Raw genomic sequence first — 21,556 nt, forward strand, 5'->3', positions numbered from 1 at the left:
CTAGATCCAATAGTTATGCATCTCAAGCTTGTTTATAAATGTTTGTATGGTTGCTACTTATCAAATGTTCCAAATCTGCATCGCTGACTGGATCCATAATACTTCCTGTCACTCATGCTGCACTTAACTATTTGATCTAAGGTGCAGGGTCTGGTTGGCATCCATTAAAAGTGTCTGAACTAGCCTGCAGTTCCTTCTCGGTAATGCCAGTTGAAGACAGAGTAGTACTTGTACAAGAAAGATGTTTATGTCAGATAATTGATAAAAGAGAAGGTAAATGGAGAAAGAAGACAGGGAGAAAGATAACAGTAGTAGATGGTTTCTTGCACATTCCGCTTATCAGTCTGCCTTTGCAAAACATTTTTTTTTTTTAATAATTGTAATCATTGTTGTTATTAGGTAGGGACCAATACAATATACCTTTACGGCTTGAAAAAAGCTATCCAATGCAAGTATTTTTATAGCAAATTCTAGTTTGCAACACACGTCCGTCTCTTTGATGGCTTCAGTCTTAAGAACGATCACTTTAACACATCAAGTAAAACATATTAACCTAGACTAAAGAATATAACAGGCTTGTGAAATCACCTCACTTGTTTTTAAAGTCTGTGGGATGCTTGTTGGCGCCCACAGCAGAGCACTGTGTCGTGGCCTGTTGAGACGGACTATAAGGCAAAATAATGCGGGGGACTATTAGTGACTCTCGGGTTTCTCTCTGATACCATGTGGGACAGTTGTCTTCTGTCTGGAGCGCACTGTGTTATAGCCAGTGGTTACCTGCTGTCAGGGGAGTCTCCAAAACCCTGCAGCCTCTCCTCACATCAAAGTGGAGGTTACTGTCGCTGGGCCAGTCTGTCCCCGGGTAGTCCTGACCCAGCATGTCTAGCCTGCCGTCATCCGTCATGGCTTCTGTTTTTTTTCCATCTTTCCCCTACATTGAACTTGTGAATCAATCTAGCTCCGCTCCTGTTAACGAAAAGGTCTATGAATAACACTAGGAGCACTCTGTTGAACTGTTATGATATATGTTATATATGCATTCTATCATTAAAATGATTGCTCGAACATTAGCACCATCATTTCAGTTAACAGCATTTGGCAGAGGTTAAGAGACGCCCATTTAAACACCCAAGAAATCCTTTCTGTTATACAACCACTTACTGGAAATGTCAGTAAGACCAATCGCTTTTTCCACCTATCTGCTTCACCACATTAGCAGCTTTATATTTTTGCTACAGTCCTCTTCAACATCATAGGGTGATCTGTCTGTCGACCATAACTTTATAATGCTGAAAACATCTGAGCCTCAGTCTGGCCCGTCCTCGTGCTGTTTTATGCAGCTCTTTTCCTGCTCTTTCACGCTAACACAGCCTGATCTCAGGTCACACAGGTCACAGTATATGAGCAGACATCTGGCCCGGCAAACTGTTCTCAGCATAACCATAGGGAATCAGAGAAGTCAGTTTTATCGGAGTGAAAAATAATCAAAAAAGCGGAGGGACGTTGTAGCAATCTTCACAGCCAGAGGAACCTTTTTTCCACCTTGCCCAAACCTACTCCACCACCCGGGCTATCCCAGGTCTGGTAGGATTGTGGTGCTGGTGAAACCCAACCTGACTTCAGATCAAGCTCTGGCAGCCTGTCGTGTCACAAGCACCGAAAGTTTATCACTTCCCCTCTCCTCCCATCTCTTCCCTGAACTTTATTTTCCTACCTACAAAGTTCTGGCTTTATTGGCCTCCTCCTGCCATGCTCCAAAACGTTTCCCTTAACTGTTTTATCATTGATTCAATCTGTCAGTAAGCCTATCTTAAGTCATGCTCAGTGCTAAGACATCAAGCTTTCATAACAAGCAGATTTTGGAACCATTATCTATTCTTGGTTACACTCTCACCCTGAAAAAAGGTTTGATGACTAAAGTCACGATTGGCAGCATTTGCCATGTTGGTCCATTTAGGTCGGTAAAGTGCCCTTAACCTCATGTACCAATGCAATGGACTTCCACCATCTTTATGATCCCGCTCATTAAAATTAATTGCCTGGCAGTAAAAAATAGATTTCCCCTTTATGTTGCCTTCTGGATTGTCTCCTGCACTTCAGATCTCACATGCTGAACCTTTATCCTTTCCCCTTTTGCGATTCACTTCAATCATATTTTTTGTCTCTTTTCTTTTTTGACAAAGCACTTGGCATTCCTTAAAAGAGGCATGAGCAGAACGAAGCTCTCACTGTAGCAATCAATCCAAACACACAACATCGCACATAACTTTCACATGTTTAAACTGTTTGTACTAGGTGAAAATGGTACCATTTCAAATGTTACTATATCATTGATAACATTGATATAATTGAAGTTAACTACCTGTCGCAGTTTAGGTCATTACTTCTTTGTATGGAGTGTTAATTTATATGTCGATAAATATGATGATTTCATGTCAGCCTTATTAGACTCTACATTTTGAGTCATCAAAAAGTGCCACTGAGGTATACCCTTTATTTAATAGGGCCTATTTTTAAGAGATCTCCTAAAAAGCCTAGCCTGCCCCTTTAAAAAAAAAAGTAAACCCATCAAGCCTCTGCCTTTTGATCAAACCCACCTACCTCTTTCCCATAGGCGGTTTCTTTTTTTTAACACCAGCATTAATGAGCCTCACCTCAACATCTCGTCCTCTGTGAGGTGACAGCCCGTCTTGTTGGTGCCCGGTTCGAGCCCATTACCACGGGGTCTGGGAGCGGACACAGCTTTGTAAGACCCTCAAACGCCGCGCTCCTGTCCATAAAAATACAAAGAATGGGGCTCAGGCGTCCTACTCCGCCCTCATTTACCTTTTTGACTTCTTTGTGGAGGCCTAGAATTTGTACTTTTATAGGCAGTCGAGGTCAGGTGGGCGAGGTCTTCTGGATTATTTCCCCCAGAGTGCTTGTCTAGTTCACAGAAGCACCAACCTGCCCTCGCCTTCACCCTCACCTGTGCAGCTCTGGGCCTGTAAAGCACAAACACAAGGAGAGTAGGAAAGGAAAGGGAACTCTTGATGAACTCACAGATCTCATCACCTCTTGAGTATACTGTATCGCCACTAGCTTTCGCTGATGATTGAAGGAGATGCTCCCAGCGATGTGTTTTACAGAAGCCCCGGGATTTTCTTTGCATCTTCTGTCTGCTGAGTTTACGATTCGCATGGCTGACTCCAAGGCCGAGTGACTCTGCCAGAGACATGGAGGCTACTTTGTGCTCTTTTTCAGCCAACCAGTATATCTTCTTATTCACCGAGGCCTTGTTAACAGAAACTAGAGCTTTTTTGTCTGCACAAATCCTCTAAATCAGAAGATTCAACCAGGACTGACTGAACTCTTGAGTCTTGTTTTTCCACTGTCGGTTGCTGTGGAGAGCAGCTTCCTCGCCAGGGGCCTGTCAGTACCCCTGCTGCCACTAGTTCTTCTGGTCCTCCCTATTATCTCCCTCTCCCCTGGCCTTGCTGTTTGGTCCCTGGCTTTTATGGCAGGGTAGCAGAGGGCCATGAGGAAATGAGGTGACCCCGGGTCACAGAGGGGAGTCAGGGGGTTGGAACTGGACCACGGCCCTGCCAACTCCACTCTCTCAGGACTGGTCCGGGTCGAGCAGGCAGAGCACAGGAGACAGGGAAAGGCTGTGGACAGGGTCCCTTCCATCCTTGACCCCAGCATCATATGCCTTTCATTAAGCCTGATTTGAATATGTTTACAAGCCCCAGTAGTCTTAAATCTTCCGGGTCTTTGCCCCCCCTCCGTACCCCTTATACCACCATCCCCTCATACCTCAGGTCCTTCTTTTTCTTCTTCTCTTTAATATGGTGTCAGACATCTATTTATTATGCTGTTTTAACTGGTTTTTAGGAACGGGTTACAAGCTATTTGGGAATCCACCAAATAGGATTTGAGGGACACCCCTCTAAGATGTTAATCTGTTAGCGATATGAAAGGCCGCTCACCCCACTAAACTCCCCCTCCACTGGAACCTGGGGGCCCTTTATGGCCCCATCAGGCACCCGCATGGACGACTTACTGCTGACCTAATGACCTTGCAGTTGAAGCCATATGAGGAGGGAATCTTTCTCTTGTCCCTACTTCATTCTGCTTCTGTTTCTACCCTCTGAGCCCTTTTCTTTCACAGGGAGATTATTCAAAAGTATCAAGTAATTGTATCATCTTTTGAACTATTCTTTAGTTTATTGTGTTTTTTAACTGCTCCAATATTTGGCTCTCTGTGATCTGATCAGAGTTTAACATGATTTGTTGGAGTTTTGTCTTTGCCATGTGGAAGTATATAATGAGACCTCTTATTATCGTCTCAATACCTGAAACTCTTTATCTCTAACAGGTAGCATTTATACTCATTCTTTCAACCCCAACTGGTCTCTCGTGTAAAATACACACATCTCACCAGTCTTTATTAGAAGGGTACCAGCGTGTTTGCTATACAACAAAAAGTCCTTCGACTGGCCCCATCATATTAAACATTTACACGTAACTGAAGAGCTGTTACATTTGGCTTACTAGCATGTAAGTCGCGGAAAAGCTTGCTGCAAAAGGCCTGGTCGTTGGGAGTTGGGTGACTAATTGGATCGGTTGGGTTAAATAAATGTTTGAGTTCGCCCCTGTGCTGGGGGGACCTGGTGGCAGGAGCCTCTCATCTTAGCAAAACAGGGATGAAAGGGAGAGGAGGGGGAAATAAGGAGGGGAAATGAGCTCATTTATGATGAGATCAGATTTGTTCTGAGTGTATTTCACACACAGGTGTCACAATGTCAACACTCACAAGGAGGATAAAGAACATTTAAAGATTGAGAACAAAGTTACCAGCTGCTGTAATATTTACAGTGTGGACGCTTTAATGAGAACTTTATCATTGCAGGTTCCAGATCCAAAGGGGAAACAGCGACCCAAACAGCTACAAGAATTTGACTGATTGCTTCCGGACCATCTTCCGCAACGAGGGGTAAGTTATTGAAAATCAGTTATTTCAAACTTCCAAACAAAATAATGTTTCTTTAGAGCACCAATGATGTCAGACATTCATTTAGATGAGTGGAAAAGCAGTCATTTCTCAGTCTTCACTCGGATGGCTTAGATTAAGGTGCCCTTTGTTTGATCTTATATTTCAATTTGAAATACTATAGTAACCTTTATGCAGCAATTCATTCAAATTCATCCACATGCCTAATTTTTTAAATACAATTAGTGATACTGTAAAAAAAGGACTGTAAGTGGTCAAGCTGTGGCTGTAGCTTTGTCCAAAGCCACAAACAATCATGTAGAAATGTGCATAAGCCTTTTATAAATGGACTAATACATCTGTTTAACCTGTATTTGTTGGTGATGGAGCTTCTACATAAAGTAGAATAATCCTTTGTGTCATCAAAATAATCTGCTGAGGAAAAGCTCTAGGTAGGAAATACATGTGCAGTGAAATATTGTGATAGATGCTTTTATTCAAATGCCACTACAGGGAACTTGGCAAGATGTTCTACTGGCATCACAGCTGAAAGTGTTACAGGTTTGGTTTTTAGAAGAGCCGTTTAGTCTGTCAACGGCCCACGTCAACATCCTGCAGCAGTGAACGCATCTCGTCACTCCTTTTGTCTCACAACGGAGAAGAGAGCAGCTGTTGTTGGCTTAAAACCGTAAAAATGTTTCCAGCTAACTAAAGACAGTTATCCCGCCATGCTCCCTCCTCCTCCTCCTCCTCCTCCTCCTCCTCCTCCTCCTCCTCCTCCTCCTCCTCCTGCTCCTGCTCCTGCTCCTGCTCCTGCTCCTGCTCCTGCTCCTGCTCCTGCTCCTGTGACAGGACTGTGAGACAATGCAGGTGAAGGAGAAAGTGTTTGCCACTCGCTCTGTTTATGGCGAGTTGACAGCTTTACAGCGGATATAAAGTTCATCTGCTGCGAGGTGTGTGTGAGTGCACGGTGAGAGGCTGCCTAGTGACAGTTGGAAAACCTACATTGGCTGTAGTTCAACAGACACAGCTATCCTGCTACAGGAGCTGTGCCCCCCCCCCCCCCCCCCCCCCCCCACACACACACACACACTTTCTAAATGTAATGCCTTTGTGCCAGCATGCTTTTTGGGCGTGTCATCTGGGAGTCATTTCCAGTACATTTCTCTAACAATAACAATTTTTTGTCAGATAACACAGCATCAAATATGACAGTTATTTGACGGAAGTCCCACTTACCAAAGCTATGTGCCAGAGACTCTCAACAGACAGAAGATCCACTTTCTTGTCGAACAATTATCACGGAAAGTATATTTTTGCTGAAGCTGTAATCACTCCCCAGTAGCCCATTGTGGATTTCCTCCAGGCAAAACCACTTAGTTATAGTTTATATAAATAGTATTAAACCCCACTGTTGTAGAATTATTATTAAAAATAAACACTTCCCGTCAGCTCGTGGCACGACTGGGCTAATTCCAGGCCTCACTCTCTCTCTGAGGTGATGAGGAAGGAAACCTGAGCTCTCTGCTCGAGCTCTGTGATTAAGCTGGGGGAAAGGCATGGAAATGTGCATGTGACACAAAAGCGGAGGATTTCACTTTTGTATTGGATTGTTTTATACTTGTTATTAAGCAACCTTTATAATAGTTTGGATCATTTCAGTTGAAAACTCAAAATATAAATTAAGTTATTATTATTAAATCTGTAAAATATAGCATGAAATCCTGTAGCTGTGCTCATAGGTGTGTGACAGTGTGAACTATGCTCACCAACAATTGGTTGGTGTATCGTCTTACAGGCCACGCTTCTTTTTTTTGCATGTGGGTGCAGCAGCATAAGCATGTGTTAATTGTTTCCGTCTGGAGGGAAACAAAAAGACTCTATTCTCCAGCATTATTCACCAGTGTGGTATCCAGAGACTGGGTCGGGACCCTAAGCACGGCCACAGGAATATTTAAAGGGTCCATGCATTACAGCAGAGCACGTAGGCCCAGCGTTCAGTGGAGCAATGACGAGTTCCTGAAAACAACAGTGCTGGGTGGAGCAGTTATATTGTATGTAGTTGATTCAGATCAAGATATGTGAATTATTATGACTCTTAATGTCTGCCACTGCCACCTGTCCTGTGAAATGTTATCAGCTGTTATTTATCACATTATATTTGATGTCTCATTTATCTAAAGTGACACGGCGTGGCCCTTTTTAAATGTATTTGTTTCTCCAATTTCTTCTGCAACAAGTATTTTCATTTTGCACTAAATTATTAGTATAATGAGAAAATACTCTTCTCAATTTTGAAGTTTCTTCATTCATAGGAGCATACAAAATAGGATTACTCATGTTGTTTTTTTTTAATGATCTGATTTTTTTTATATTGAGAGATGATATTACTATATGGGCATACACTATTCTGATTATATCTCTCATTCCTAATAGCAGTAAAGAAGCGCCTTCAAATCATAAATCTCCAATTCCCGTATCCATATAGCAAACTTAATTAAATATATTTCGTACTTTTCTGAGCTCATATTAGATAAGGATTAATGCTTATTTTTACCTCCATGATATTCATTTTACGTTTCTATAATGCATTGAATAGTGACATGTGCCCTTTGTGCATCTTGGCTGCTGCTAATTGTACTTCATTGTCCCATTTATGTGACAACGTCAAGGTTACACTAGACGCTGGGAAAGTGAAAATATTTGCAGATGAAGCATGCCGGTTGTTGACATGTTAAAACGTTCCACAGGGCAGCTCATATTTCCCAACAACAATGGTATGAACATGAGGAAGTCTACTGATGGAAATGATTTCGCTTTATGTGTTTACACATTTAAACCGCTCAGAAGTCAATATTTTTTGCTTGATGAATATGTTTGGCCAATTAATTGAATCCGTTGTGTCTGTGTACTCCTGTCAGCGCTACACACCTCTCCAGATGGATGGAGGCTGTTCAAAAAGGAAAGGTTTATGAAAATGAAAGACAAGTGTGTACAAACACACACCTACACACACACACATATCCATCTACCCCCCCTTCCCTCGCTCTGTGTCAGGAGGCCATTTGTTTAGGAAAGCCAAAAGGGGACTTAGTGTGTATTTTACATTGGAAATCAAATTAGGATTCAAATGATGGGCACTCACTAAAGGCCATATTTGTTCTGTAACAAATTTCACTCCTCCTTCATCACCTGGCGGTTCCCCATTCTGACCACACCCGGGAAATCTGTGGCCACCATTTGCATAGAAACAGAGAGCAGAGGGAAGGGTCTTCCGTCCGACTGAAATAACTTGTTTACTGATACAATACAAGGGATTGCATTTTGGCCTCGAGGCGCGATTCTCCCTGTCCAGTATTATGATGATGGCTTTATTACCAAGAGCCGGTAGCACTTGTGTAAATTCAGGTGTTGATGAAAGAGGTTGGCTCTGACACCCGATCACAAGTGTTTTGATAATTTGAAGTGGTTCACTGCTGTTTCTGGAAAGCCGCCTCGCTGCTGTGGATTCTGTGCACTGTTTAAAGACCAGTCCTTCTCCTCTGGGTAGATTCGGTTGAAATTTGAGCCAGCAGCACAAATATTTACACTTGGACCAAATCAACCAAGATCATCTGTGTTGGCACAACAGAGCTGGTGGCGCTTGTTCACAAGATACAGTCGTTCACGCCATGTTGTCCTCTTTGTCCACAGAGCTGTGTTCACTATCAATATTAACTCTTTTACTTTCGCTCTCTATCCTGTTTCTGGCCAGAAGCCATGTGGAAAGTTACATGTGTGTTTTTTTCCATCCTTTTTTTTAACTTTTATTATTTGTATTTGTTTTGATGACAAACAATATAAGGCTGGTGATATTCTTTATTTTTGTTAATGTTAATACCTCTTTTTTGCCAATCTCTCAATACTTTACGACTTCCTTCATAGTCTGTCCCACTCCTAGTTAAGTCAGGCATCTTTTATCAGCTATTCAGAAAGTCTATAATACAGAACAAAGCTTAACTAATTCCTCAATGATTTTTAGCAATCAAAGTTTAAACAGGAGTCTTTGTTGTGGAATAATTTCAGCTGCGGATTAGACACATTTGCTGCTCTATTTTTAATAACTTAACATTCAAATAAACTAAAGTGTCAAAGTTCATCGAAATTAAGGTACATATAACCAAGTGGCTCATTTGTGCGTTTTAATTGTTTTTGAACAACAATTGAGCTCTATGGCACATATTAATAAGCTATGGCTTTGGCACACGGATACTTTCTTTAGGTCTTTACCTTCTGACCGCTTCTGACTTCAAATTCATCCACATGCCTCATTTTTTAAATACAATTAGTGATACTGTAAAAAAAGGACTGTAAGTGGTCAAGCTGTGGCTGTAGCTTTGTCCAAAACCACAAACAATCATGTAGAAATGTGCATAAGCCTTTTATAAATGGACTAATACATCTGTTTAACCTGTATTTGTTGATGATGGAGCTTCTACATGAAGTAGAATAATCCTTTGTGTCATCAAAATAATCTGCTGAGGAAAAGCTCTAGGTAGGAAATACATGTGTAGTGAAATATTGTGATGGATGCTTTTATTCAACCGCTTCTGACTTCAAACGTTTTATTTCTGACAAAGCTACAGGTTTGTAGGTGGTAGTTAGAATCCTTGCTCTCGCTGCACTGTAGGAAAAAAAAATGGACAAAAACTCACTGTTAAACATGCTTCAAAATAGCACTGGCAGTGACATTATGTTTTTATAATGTTTCATGTTCATTTTGTCAGGTATACCCTATATTGTGTAATATATTCATGACATATTCCTACTGGTTGGTTGGTTAGTCATGTATAGAAGTGCTCAAAGTTAATTATTTTATCGAAAAGACTTTTATAGGTTTCAAGATGTAAGAAGAACATATTTTGTTTACCCCTGTTAAAAGATTTAGACCAGTTTGACCTGTTTCCCTTTGAGGCAATCCTACATTTAGGAATGAGAGAAGTAGTCTGTTGTCTGTGTTGATCATCACAACATCTAATGACTAATTATCCACAACAGTTTTTATTGTTGCCCACTTGTGTCATAGATACTGTAGGTGGGGTTTAGGAAAAGCTTTTAGCAAAAAGGTTTACTGATATTTGAAAAGAATCCATTGTATAATTTGTCTTTATAATATCATTTGATTGACAGCTAGTCTGACATCATCTGCCTCGCCCTGTAACTTCACAAGCTATAAAAAGTGAACTATTGAACCCATGTTTTCACTAAATTGAAGAGCAGGGAAAACGTACATGTATGCACTTCTGAATGTATACGAAACATGCTTTGTGCCTTCTTTGCAAAACAGAAAACACACTATCTTCTTTCATGTTTTCATCAAATACATCATTTTTGAGAACGGGAAACCATAACTCTTCCAATGATTAACACAGCAAAATAAAATACTCTTTGATATAGAACAAGTAGGTTTAAATATTCGGTTTAGATTCAATCACATTTCTGTGTTTTAAACTATGGAATTGAAAAATAAATCAAACCAACAACCTAACCAGACTGGACATTTGCTCTGTAAATATACTCCACAAAATGGATTGCTTTCAAAATACAGTGTAAACTGTAGGCATATATCTATATATGCATGACTCAGTGTATCATTTTATTATTTTTCCTGCCGCCAAGTACGCTTTAAATCATGGCAGGACATATGATTGAGGATAGGCAAACTATCAAATTGACTAAAATTATACGGCTACTCTCTTCTGAAACATTGAGTATATCAAGGTCTGAAATAAACTGCGGATTCCAGGGGAACTTGTATGCCAGGGTTTGTGGTTTTAAATATATGTTGGTACTTATGTTGCCAAGCAGCAGCAATATACTTTCCGTTTCCATTTTCTGAGCTCGGTATATGTCCCGCAGTCCATATTCAGAATGGACATAGTTTTGAACGTGATAACCTAAATATAAATAATAAGAAGGTAGGATTTATGCACACAGGATGCCCAATAAACAGACAACTCTCCGCATAGATAATTATATTCATTAGGGTGAACTCGCCCTTTAATGCACTGCTGTAACCAATGTTATCATTGCATTTTAATTAGGTTTGTGTAGATTCACTTGAAAAATCTGCACATTACCTGAAAGCTATCAGCTCAGAAAAGTTCTGAAACATAACTAACACTAGCATGGTTTTTTTCCAAAATGTTCAGCTGTAGTGTAAAGGATAATATACATTTGTAGTTAATGGGATACAAAATGTAAAACAACGGGTATGGTTCTGTAAGGCCTCTGTCCTGCTACTTCACACACAAACACAAAATATTGAGTTCTGCTTGCGACCAACAGTACAATAAGAAGAGATACTCAGTTTATTATTACATATAATAAGGAACGCATACATCTTCACAAATTAGAAATTGGTTTTATGGCATATTTCTTAGAAATACTTAAAATATGAATCAATTATTCGTTCAGCATCTTCTTTGATTAAAATGCAAGGTGGAAATTGAAACGGCATCCGATAATAATAATAATTGAATGATGATAATAACACTGAACAATTTGTCTACTCTTGCTACAGAATCTCCGGTTTCTACAAAGGGATCCTTCCTCCGATTGTTGCGGAGACACCGAAGAGAGCAGTCAAGGTGAGATGAAAGACGCGCATGTTGATTCATAGAAAACCACACAACTTCAGGTGTGTGGTGCAACGCTCGAGCTCCTTTATTAGTGTGAACTACCGAATAAAAACAGTCTGACCACAGTTGCTTTAACATGGTACACACACGCCGATTAAACAAAATGACATGTCTGCCTCCTCAGCCACTCCTATTTGTACTATTCCTATTAAATATTGACTTACAAGCAGTTAGAGCAAGCCTTCCTCTTGAGCCTCCATCTATTGATATGTGTTTGTAGGAAGACTTACAACATGTAATTGGGGTGAGGTAGGGGGGATAAAAGGGAGCCTGAAGCCTGGCATGGAGCTGCTCTGTAATGAGATACTGGACACGGGTATGTGTGAACTTTAAAAATAAGCACACACACTGAGAAAATTGGGTAATCGCTCACACAGCGAACAAAGCGCAGCAAATTAAAGCTCCGATTAAAACGCCTCTTCTGGCGCTTTGCCCTTTGATCAGATAAACAAATGAGCGTTATGTGTGTCCTTCTCAGAAGTGTTTCTTCCCACTGAGAATGTAATCTAAGGTTTACACTACTGTATCATTTTAATGTGCTAGTTTGGTTAATCCAAGGCTCACCTAAATTGCCCTTTGTTCCGGAGTGTCTTTTTAAGGTAGCTGCTTCTGATAGTGTGCATATGTGGTTGTGTGTTTGTGTAGAGGTGTACATTTAAAACATGCTCCGTGACTTTCTGACAAGTAATTTGTTCTGATATTCCCTCTGCAGTTTTTCACTTTTGAGCAATACAAGAAGGCGCTGAGTTTGACCCCTTTGTCTGCTGGTGTGGTGAGTCTTTACACACAGAAACACCTGAACACACTCTCACCTGAAAAATAAACACGCACAAGACCAGGAAGTGCGTTACACCCTGTGTCGGAAATCAACATATCAGCTCATCTGCCAAAAGCTGGTTAAACAAAGACTAATGCCAAGAATAATATCACCAACCACCCAGTTATTGTAAATGTTCCCGTCATTACAGATTCATGTAAACCTAGAGAATTTACTGCACTTGCTTTTCTTTCTTTCTTTTATGAGGCTATTCACCTGTTGACCCTTAACCCTGCATATTGTTTCTACTATATAGACCCTCCAGAAAAACGCGGGCTAAAATCCTTGATTATGCGGGCTAAAATCCTTGATTATGCGATTAAACATGCGGGGTTTTTATGTGATTTTATGCGGTGAAGTTGCGAAATATGCGGAAATATGCTAAATATGCGAAAATATGCGGGAGGCGGAAAAAAGGTGATTCTTCTCCCACACCCTGTTACTAGGCTACTACTGAATGAAAGTGAGCCCTTTTAAAGAGTTCCTATGATAAACAAGCATACTAGAAGCAAGCTACATCACAAAGTGTTATTTATGTATTTATATATGGGCTATTTTAATCACTCTCTCACACACACACACACACACTCTTCTCCGCCTCATTCTGTTTTCATTTACTCGTTCGTTATCTGACCAGCTTCAATCTTGTAGGCTACTCACCTCGTTTCTTGTAGCCCTCGAAAGGATTTTGGAGGTTGATACCTCGGTGAACGCGAGTTGTTTGGCTTTCTTGTCCGCAGCAGCAGAAAGCATTTTAGAATGTTTGAATGAATCAAAGTGGGTCGTCACCGTCGATTTTCTCTTATGCTCCAACACACAGTTGCACGGGGTGCAGAATAGTTTCCCCCCACTTTCGTGCAAGACATCGGGGTACTGCTTTGCCCGGTCTTTAGCAGAAATGTTCGTAGGCAAATGAGATGGATTCGATTATTTCATCTTGGTCAGAGCCGTATAATAGTATAATAGTATATAATAATAATAGTATAATAGTATATAATAATCTATATGGCGCTGATCTTGTTGTTTTCTCTCTCGTGTGAGTTCCACACATTCACTCTACGGTGTTGTTTACCTGCGCGAGCTGATGACATCACTACTTCACGTTAACTTTTTTTTCCCTCAATTTTGTGTGGAAAAATGCGGGGATTATGCGACCTTTTAATAAATATGCGCCCTTTTAAAAATATGCGCCATTTTGCTGATTATGCGGTAAATTATGCGATCGCATAATCGCGTTTTTCTGGAGGGTCTAACTATATACAATTTGAATTATGGCAGCTTTACTGACCAAACAGAAGGTCATCTCACATTAGACAGGACAGAATGTAAACATCTCGAGTGGGGATTAAGTGAAGACGACTGGAAAAACACTTTTTGTTAAGCCCAAATGAAAGCAGTGTTGATGCAACTAACACATTTAATGAACTTATAACTTAATTAAGGTATAACAAAAACAAAAAACAACAGTCCATGAACCAACTTCACTAACTATCCATATGGAGAAAACCATATACGCTATCTTATGTTGAGCAGGATTATGGTGTAAGAATCAATCCAAGTAATTTGTGTTTTAACAAATCTCGGTTTAATTTTTATTTGAAAGGGATTTATATTTAAAAAAATAAAGATGTGAGCAACCAAACCGTTTTTACATCTGAAGTGTGTTTGTCGAGTCATTGTTTGATTTGAAATCCAGTGTGGTGGAGTGAAGCCAAAGCAATTGCAAACAAAAAACTCCAATTAAACAGACTCAAGTCTATGTTTGCTTGGAGATGGTTAATTCTAGAGAATGGTTACAACTCAGGCCATGAATCTACAAGCGGTTTCAACCATCTCCACCAATGGAGTTCTGTTAGAGTTCAGCGGTAGAGGGATCCACGTTACCGGGGTGCGGTCACCACACACAGCCTATTCAAGTGGCAGCCAAGTGTCAGTGTGATGGATCGCTTACCTGGAACTCGTCTTGTTTTTAAAGCCATTGGTGGAGAAATATTTACCTGTCCCATCCATCACGCTCTCCACCTCCTCCTTCTATCTCCTCGTCGTCCTCTGCCTCAAGTGCCTCCATTTCCCCTAGAGGCCCCTGCGTATCAAGTGCTGTAATCACATCAGATCATTAGTGCGAGGGAATTACACATTGCTCCTGACTGGCTCCCTCTCTCTCGTCTATTCAGCGGGGCACAGCTGAATGCCCTCACTCTGATTAATGAGGACACGCACAGTAATAATACAAATAAGGAATTAAAAAGTGGCTGGCTGGCTGTGTAAACATTGCGAGGCATGTCTGAGAGGATGGGTCCCGGGGCCCTGACAGCAGGATAAAGAGGCAGAAAGAGTAATGCGCTAAAGACACGTTCTTGACATGTTCCCATTACGCTTCTCCGTGAGCACGCACCCACACACTCATACTGCCCCATGCAAAAACATGCCGTGTTGCAACATCCATGATTATATAATTACAAGTCAGGGTTATACATTTATAAATAGTCAGTATTCTTGTTACCTCTTTGGGTGGCACATTAGAGTGCTGTGATTACAGGAAAACAAGTGATTATAAGATGTTTTTTTGACCGAACTTGAATTGAATTTTTTCCAACAGCCTGTTTTCACAAATTCCTTTTTTCTCCCTTTTCATTCACCTTCCTATACCTCCTGTCTGTCATCTCACATTCTGTCAACTTATAAAGCACACAGGTGTCTTGTGTGTCTTCATTTGTCAAACGGCAACAATGAGAAAGCGTGACAGAAACAAATGTCCATTTCAAACGAGACAAAAGACTCGGGGAACAAGTTCCTGAAAGCGAAACTCTGATTCAGCTCTTGTAGCTCGGACACTTTGAAAATACTCCTCTTTGTCTACATCCATTTTTCAATTCTTCTCTGTCTCAACCCAAATATTATCTGCTCATACTAAATCATGTCCGTCTTCCCTCCAGGCGCTCTCTGTAGCAGGGCTCGGCGCAGGCTTGACTGAAGCAGTTGTCGTCAATCCATTTGAAGTGGTGAAAGTCAGTCTCCAGGCCAACAGAGACGCCTTCAAAGAGGTTGATACAAATAAAAGTCTGTGATGTGTTTCTACAGATGGGGTTTTTCGTCAGCATGTGAATAATATCCTTCTTTTTAATTCACTCTCTCCAATTCAGCAACCGTCTTCCTTCGCTCAAGCAAGACGCATAATTAATGCGGACGGATTCGGACTGAGGGGCCTGAATAAAGGACTCACATCGACGCTGGGACGCCATGGGGTTTTCAACATGATCTACTTTGGCTTCTACTTCAATGTCAAGGATGCTATTCCTACCAGCCCGGTAATATTCCAACCAAAATCTGTGATCACATCCCGGCCTCAAGTGCTGTGTTTTTGTTTTTTTTGGGAAACAATTGCAACCTAAGTTTCAGACAAACCAAATTGTGTGTTTGTAGCCTTGACTACACTTAATTTTTCCTAACTTCAGGCTATATGATATGCACGTGTCCCAGCCACCTCGCCTGTGGGGGAATGCAAGTGTTTGACAGAATGATTAGTTAGCCTGACTGCCATGGAGAAGAGGAAACAGAAATCAGAGAAGAGCTTGTAAGATCAGCCTCGCTAATACCTCGTCTGTTTGCTCGTCATAACATCCTCAAAGTCTCCGATTACACATCCGGCAGCGCCTGATGTCCCAAACAAAAGTTAATTTTGTTTAATGGAAACGTTACCATACGCCAGTTCCACATGTACAAACCGGAGCATTAGATTAACTCCAATGAACTAATTGGAAGCAGACAACGGTACTACTTTCAAGAGAAAGTTACAGTGGGTGCCCAAGCGCTGCTATATTCAACATTTTTCCAGTGACGCATGTTATACAGAAAAGCAAGTGGTCATCGTCTGAATGATAATTATGTGGCTGGATGACCCAAATAGCTCTCTTCTGAGACTCTTTTGGGAATGATCCATCAGTATGTACGGTGATGGAGTGATCTTGTTTGTGAGAGGCTAACAGCATCTATTGTTGAGGCCGAAAAGGATAAATACTGCGGCCTCCGTCAGTTTACAGGCTGAGCTGATTGTGGCATTTCTCCAAACCCCCTTTGTCTGCAAAATGAGCGATGGGCTTGCAACTCAAACATGTCCATATTCAAATTAAACTGGCCGAGCTCAGGCATCTCTCCACCTCTATTTTAACAGTACAGAGATGGCAGATAGCACACTGCCATCATTCACAAGTGAATGTGTGAGGAGATGTTTGCTTTAGGCTGTTAGGAAGTGGGTTGATGGGTGTACTTAGGCCGAGGGTATGTTACCCCCCTTCCCCACATCCCACTTGAAAAAAACTGAAGAAGTGGGATTAGCTGTTGATTTACCTCGGCTCTCAGGGTGTCCAGCCGCTTGAGAAAGGCCTGGACCAGAGAGGCTGCTGTCATTTGTAAAAATATCCCGGCCAATTAGCTGTCAGAGCTCTCTGAGTCTGGGCTTCTTTGGTACAGTAATACCCCTGTGCCGAGTCACAGCCCAATTACCCAAATTGTCCCCATATGCCTCCCCAGTCTGCCTGCTTGCACCCTGTTTATAAATCCTCGGTCTTGGCTCCCCCAAAGAACATGTGCTTCTGTTCAGCCAATCAGAACACTGCACCACAGCCAGGAAGCACTAATCTGCCCCCCGCTACCATAAAATGATCAGGGCTTTCATGCCAGCTTTGCAATCATATGCGCAAGCCCCCTCATTCTCTGCCCCACTTTTGCTCACATATACATAATGTCTCACGATTCACTTTGTCAACTGTGTGTTACTACTTTTCTTTTTTGCTCTGTTTTATTTACTATGAATGCCTTGTGCAATGATTCCTGACACCTGGTGCCCTCTCTAAAATGTGCTTGTTGAACCTTAATACTTTATTTTAATCATGTATCTCTTCTTCGCCAGGACCCTACTCTGGAGTTCATGAGGAAGTTTGCTATCGGCCTGGTGTCTGGGACCATCTCTTCCTGCGTGAACATTCCCTTCGACGTAGCCAAGAGTCGCATCCAAGGCCCCCAGCCCGTGCTCGGAGAGATCAAGTACCGCACCTGCTTCCAGACCATGGCTATGGTGTACCGGGAGGAGGGGTAAGTGAAAGCAGGGATAAATAATTTATCATCAGTATATTAAAAATGGAAAGAAAATGGTCACAGATGCATCCAAGAATTAATGAGGCACTCTGTTTGCCTTGTTAGCAATGAATAGTTGGTTATCTGCCAAAGTGGCTGTCAAAAAAGACAAATGTAGCAGCTGCAGCTACAAGTTAGCACGCTTGCTGCAGTGTGAGTTTCCTGCGCCAGCTACAGTGGAAGTGCATGAACGGCTTGATGCAAAGCTGTGATCCGAGGAAACCAAAGGGTGACGTTACATTGCGGGCTGTATTCCCCACGTGTGTGATCATACATCTCTGCAGTCTGTCAGAAGTACAGTAAACGTTAACATATTTTCGAGCCTCAGAGAATGGCAGCTCTAAATGGAAGCTTCAAGAAAAAGATGTATGTTATGTTAGCAATTGCCCCAGGCTCTCCACTTTCCCCCATGCAGCTCCACTAGACAAGGGCCAGCGAGATGTTTGTAGTTAGTGGACGCAGGAGCCTCGGGGGCTGCTGCAGGAACGGCACTGAAACGCTGTCGTCGCAGGGGTGCGTCGAGGGTGCCCCCTCCGCCACATCCAGTCCCCTGCTCTAACACAACACAGTCCCAGCTAATTAGTGGTCCCTATGGGAGACGTCGTTAAGCAGACCCTAACGAGCCGCGCGGCGCTCCACGGGTCAATCTAATCAGACAGAAGGCCAGGGAGGAAGTGGGTCGAGCCTTATTAACGCCATCAGTGGCGGGGGCAGGGAGCGGGACAGGGAGCACGAGGCGGAGGCAGCCAGCCACTGATCACCTTGAATGCATTAAGGGGCAGGTACTCGCCACTGCTGGCCGTTAGACCCCAAATATGTACCTGACGGGGTGAGAGACAGACAGGCAGACAGACAGGAAAGAGCTCACCCCCACTCTCAGCCTACACACACAGGCGAGTACACACACGGAAATTATATATGGATAGAGAAGTGTTCTCTTGACGGAATTTACATGTTTGGATTTAACTGTGGCATTTTGTGTTTGCACATTATTAAAATCCTCTTTTTCCTACAGGTACCTGGCGCTTTACAAGGGGTTGGTGCCCAAGATAATGAGGCTTGGACCAGGTAACAATAAAAAGCTTTATATACTAACATAAACATTTCTTTATAATCACAAGTTGTCTTTTACAGCAGACGAAAAGAGTTCAACTAGACCTTCAAGTTTTAGTTTGAATAATTTTTACATGGGTAGACTGACATTTATGGAGGTTTTTCAAAATCTCAGTTTATTAATATAGACAGAACCCCCAAGTCATGTTACTGTTAAAATACACTTTGAATGACTGAGTGCACTATTTCCCTCTCTGATGTCTTTGTTCTATCTATTTTTAACTGTGTACTCAAATCACAAAAATGTAAAATCGATGTTTTGCGTAGGTGTTTTTTTATATTTATACAATTGAAAGGCAACATTGCGAGTTAAAACCACTGCCTACCCAACTTGTGTTTTAAAATGTACCCATTTTTTTATTTTGTATCTGTAATATTCCTTTGTGCTTCCCAGAAAGTCCACACGTGACACTAAAACTCGGTTTCTATTGGTTGTCTAGCTCTCGCTGTTTATTCACTAGCAGGGAAATAGGTGTTGATTCACTGTGGTTTCTCTTCTGTCGGGTTACAGGTGGAGCAGTGATGCTGCTGGTCTATGAATATGTGTCTGGATGGCTACAGAAAAACTGGTAACAAACCTAAAAACACAAAAATAAACCAAAGAGAGTGCCTTATGGATTAGACCTCATTGCCAATATTCTTAAATGACTCTAACGTCAGACCAAATTCGTTTTTTTGTTAGTTTGTTTTTTCTACATTGAATACACAATTTTGCAGAATAATACCAACTCAGCATTACAATATATTTTCAAATGAAGCTTTCTGAGGAAAAACGTAATCATCATCTAAGTTACCTTCTCAGGAATTAAAAACAGCTACAATACCAATATTGACATTTCTAATGCAGAACAGGATTTAACAGTGAGTTTTAAAGGACCTGATCACATATTTTCTCAATCAATTTTCTACTATAAGTCATGGGGTCCTACAATACTTAAAATTAGGGCTGAACGATTAATCGATTTTAAAGCCTGCGATTATTATTATTATTTTTGTTCTTCTTGTGTGTCAGTCATCCACACCAATCAGAAGTGCTGTGCTCCACATGTAGCAGCCATTGTTAACCAATCAGAAGTGGCCCATGATAGTAGGTGATAGACAGATTGATCCAATCACCTGCCAAGTATTTTTTAAATACTTTTCCAAATGGCTTCCAATGGAGCTTTCCTAGATGGTTTGGTGAAACAAAGCATCTGAGTCAGGTTAGCTCCATCACATCTATTACAGGGTGAATCTTAAACTGAAGCTTGACTTTAAAGCAACCCAACGAAAGTTTCATGTAAGTTTAGTTATTTCACTCGTAGCTCGGGCTGCGGGGGTGCTAGAGACGGGAGCACGTTGATACGACCTTCCTAGCCGGAGATATGGCCGCATTTTACAATAAACTTCCGTTGGGTCGCTTAAAAACAAATATCGCAAATCAAATCGCAATATCTGTCAGAAAAATCGCAATTAGATTATTTCCCCAAATCGTGCAGCCCTAGTTCAAATGCAATACAGATTTAGAACAGTTATTGATATTTCACATGTATGTTGTGCTTTATGTCTGTCAATTCAGAGCTACACCTCATGAGCTTTTGAGTTGTGTGAATGTTTGTTTTGGTGAAGTAGTTAAAGTTACATTGCTTATTATAGAAAACTGGCTTTCAGTGGGCCTAATTTTAAGTTTCAAATGAAATACAACATGAGGAATTAAGTGAAGGCAATTTACAAAGGATTTACGAAATATAGTATAGATCTTCATTTTATAGATGCACAGTACATGTTTTATGAATTATATGAAGAAGCAAAGACATACCGAGTTCACATGAGTCTCACTTCCAAGGTGTTCCTATACAATACACACTTTTTGTATTAACATCTCCATATACAACAATGTATACGTGATTCCAAATATATACTGTGTTCGCGCCTATATTACTGAGCCTTACTGTATATCTCAAACAGCCGCAATAGTGCCTGATAATTCATGTAGGAATACTTTCTTATACATTTCTATTATAGAGGCCTATTGCAGAACCTTTTTAATTAATTTATTGTTGCATGACTGATCTTTTATTTTCATTTCTTAAATTAGATTAGTATGAAAACTATTATTGGTAAGAAATTGTGTTAAGTTTTTTTCCTGATGTGGAATGTTAGCATTTGTGAAAAAGTGACTTGAATGATTTGGTTAAAAATAAAGAAAATAAAATTAAACTTCCTCTCTGTCTGTGTGTTGTGTTTCTGTCTGTGTGTTTAGTACTTTTTCATCCTGTTAGTTTTATGTTGTTCCGTGTTTGTCTCTCACTGGGAGCGTTCCAGCTTGGCATTGATATAAGCGTATCACTTTACCTCACTTTACCACCCTCCTCCTCCTCTTCTCCCCTCCATCTCAGCACTCAGTTGTTTGAGAAGCTGTCAGCTGCTGAAGTTGTATTAACCGACCGGGTGTCAGCCGGGGAGTCGCTGCCTGAGCGTAGCTTTAGTGCAAGCTAAAACAACAAGCTCAAGAAATGCAAATGTAACTGCAGGAATGGGGGGGGGCGGGGGTTACCGCACACATTCTCTCACTTTGCCAGTCTATCTCTTACACAAATATGCACGAACAAAAACACACACACACACACACACACCTGCTGCACAGCCTTCAGGGTAGGCTGGTGGCTCATCTTAACCTCATCTGGTAGCGGCTTACACTGAGCCACGTTGGCATTTGACAGTCATCATTAATGTGGGAGTCTCTCACTGCCAATATGGAGCGGCTCCCGGTTCTCTGCCCAGGGGCCCGTGGTGATAGACTAACAACTGCGGCTTGCAGACTGATTGAATTGTAAGCGCTTAACGTGTCCTTTCGGGTAA

At 41.3% G+C, this 21,556-nt stretch overlaps 1 protein-coding gene across 1 annotated transcript in view; it reads left to right on the forward strand.

Annotated features, from left to right (window-relative positions):
• slc25a21 (solute carrier family 25 member 21) overlaps positions 1–20,914 on the forward strand; it is an 89,037-nt gene extending 68,123 nt beyond the window's left edge. Inside the window, exons 4-11 of the mRNA XM_034144511.1 lie at positions 4,892–4,975; positions 11,535–11,601; positions 12,365–12,424; positions 15,406–15,513; positions 15,613–15,777; positions 17,379–17,560; positions 18,618–18,670; positions 19,227–20,914. Coding sequence (XP_034000402.1) covers positions 4,892–4,975; positions 11,535–11,601; positions 12,365–12,424; positions 15,406–15,513; positions 15,613–15,777; positions 17,379–17,560; positions 18,618–18,670; positions 19,227–19,288 — 781 coding nt within the window. The 3' untranslated portion in view covers positions 19,289–20,914. The remainder of the gene's footprint in view (positions 1–4,891; positions 4,976–11,534; positions 11,602–12,364; positions 12,425–15,405; positions 15,514–15,612; positions 15,778–17,378; positions 17,561–18,617; positions 18,671–19,226) is intronic.
• The last annotated feature ends 642 nt before the right edge of the window (positions 20,915–21,556 follow it).

Source organism: Trematomus bernacchii, unplaced genomic scaffold (genome assembly GCF_902827165.1).
Source record: "Trematomus bernacchii unplaced genomic scaffold, fTreBer1.1, whole genome shotgun sequence".
Taxonomy (NCBI): domain Eukaryota; kingdom Metazoa; phylum Chordata; class Actinopteri; order Perciformes; family Nototheniidae; genus Trematomus; species Trematomus bernacchii.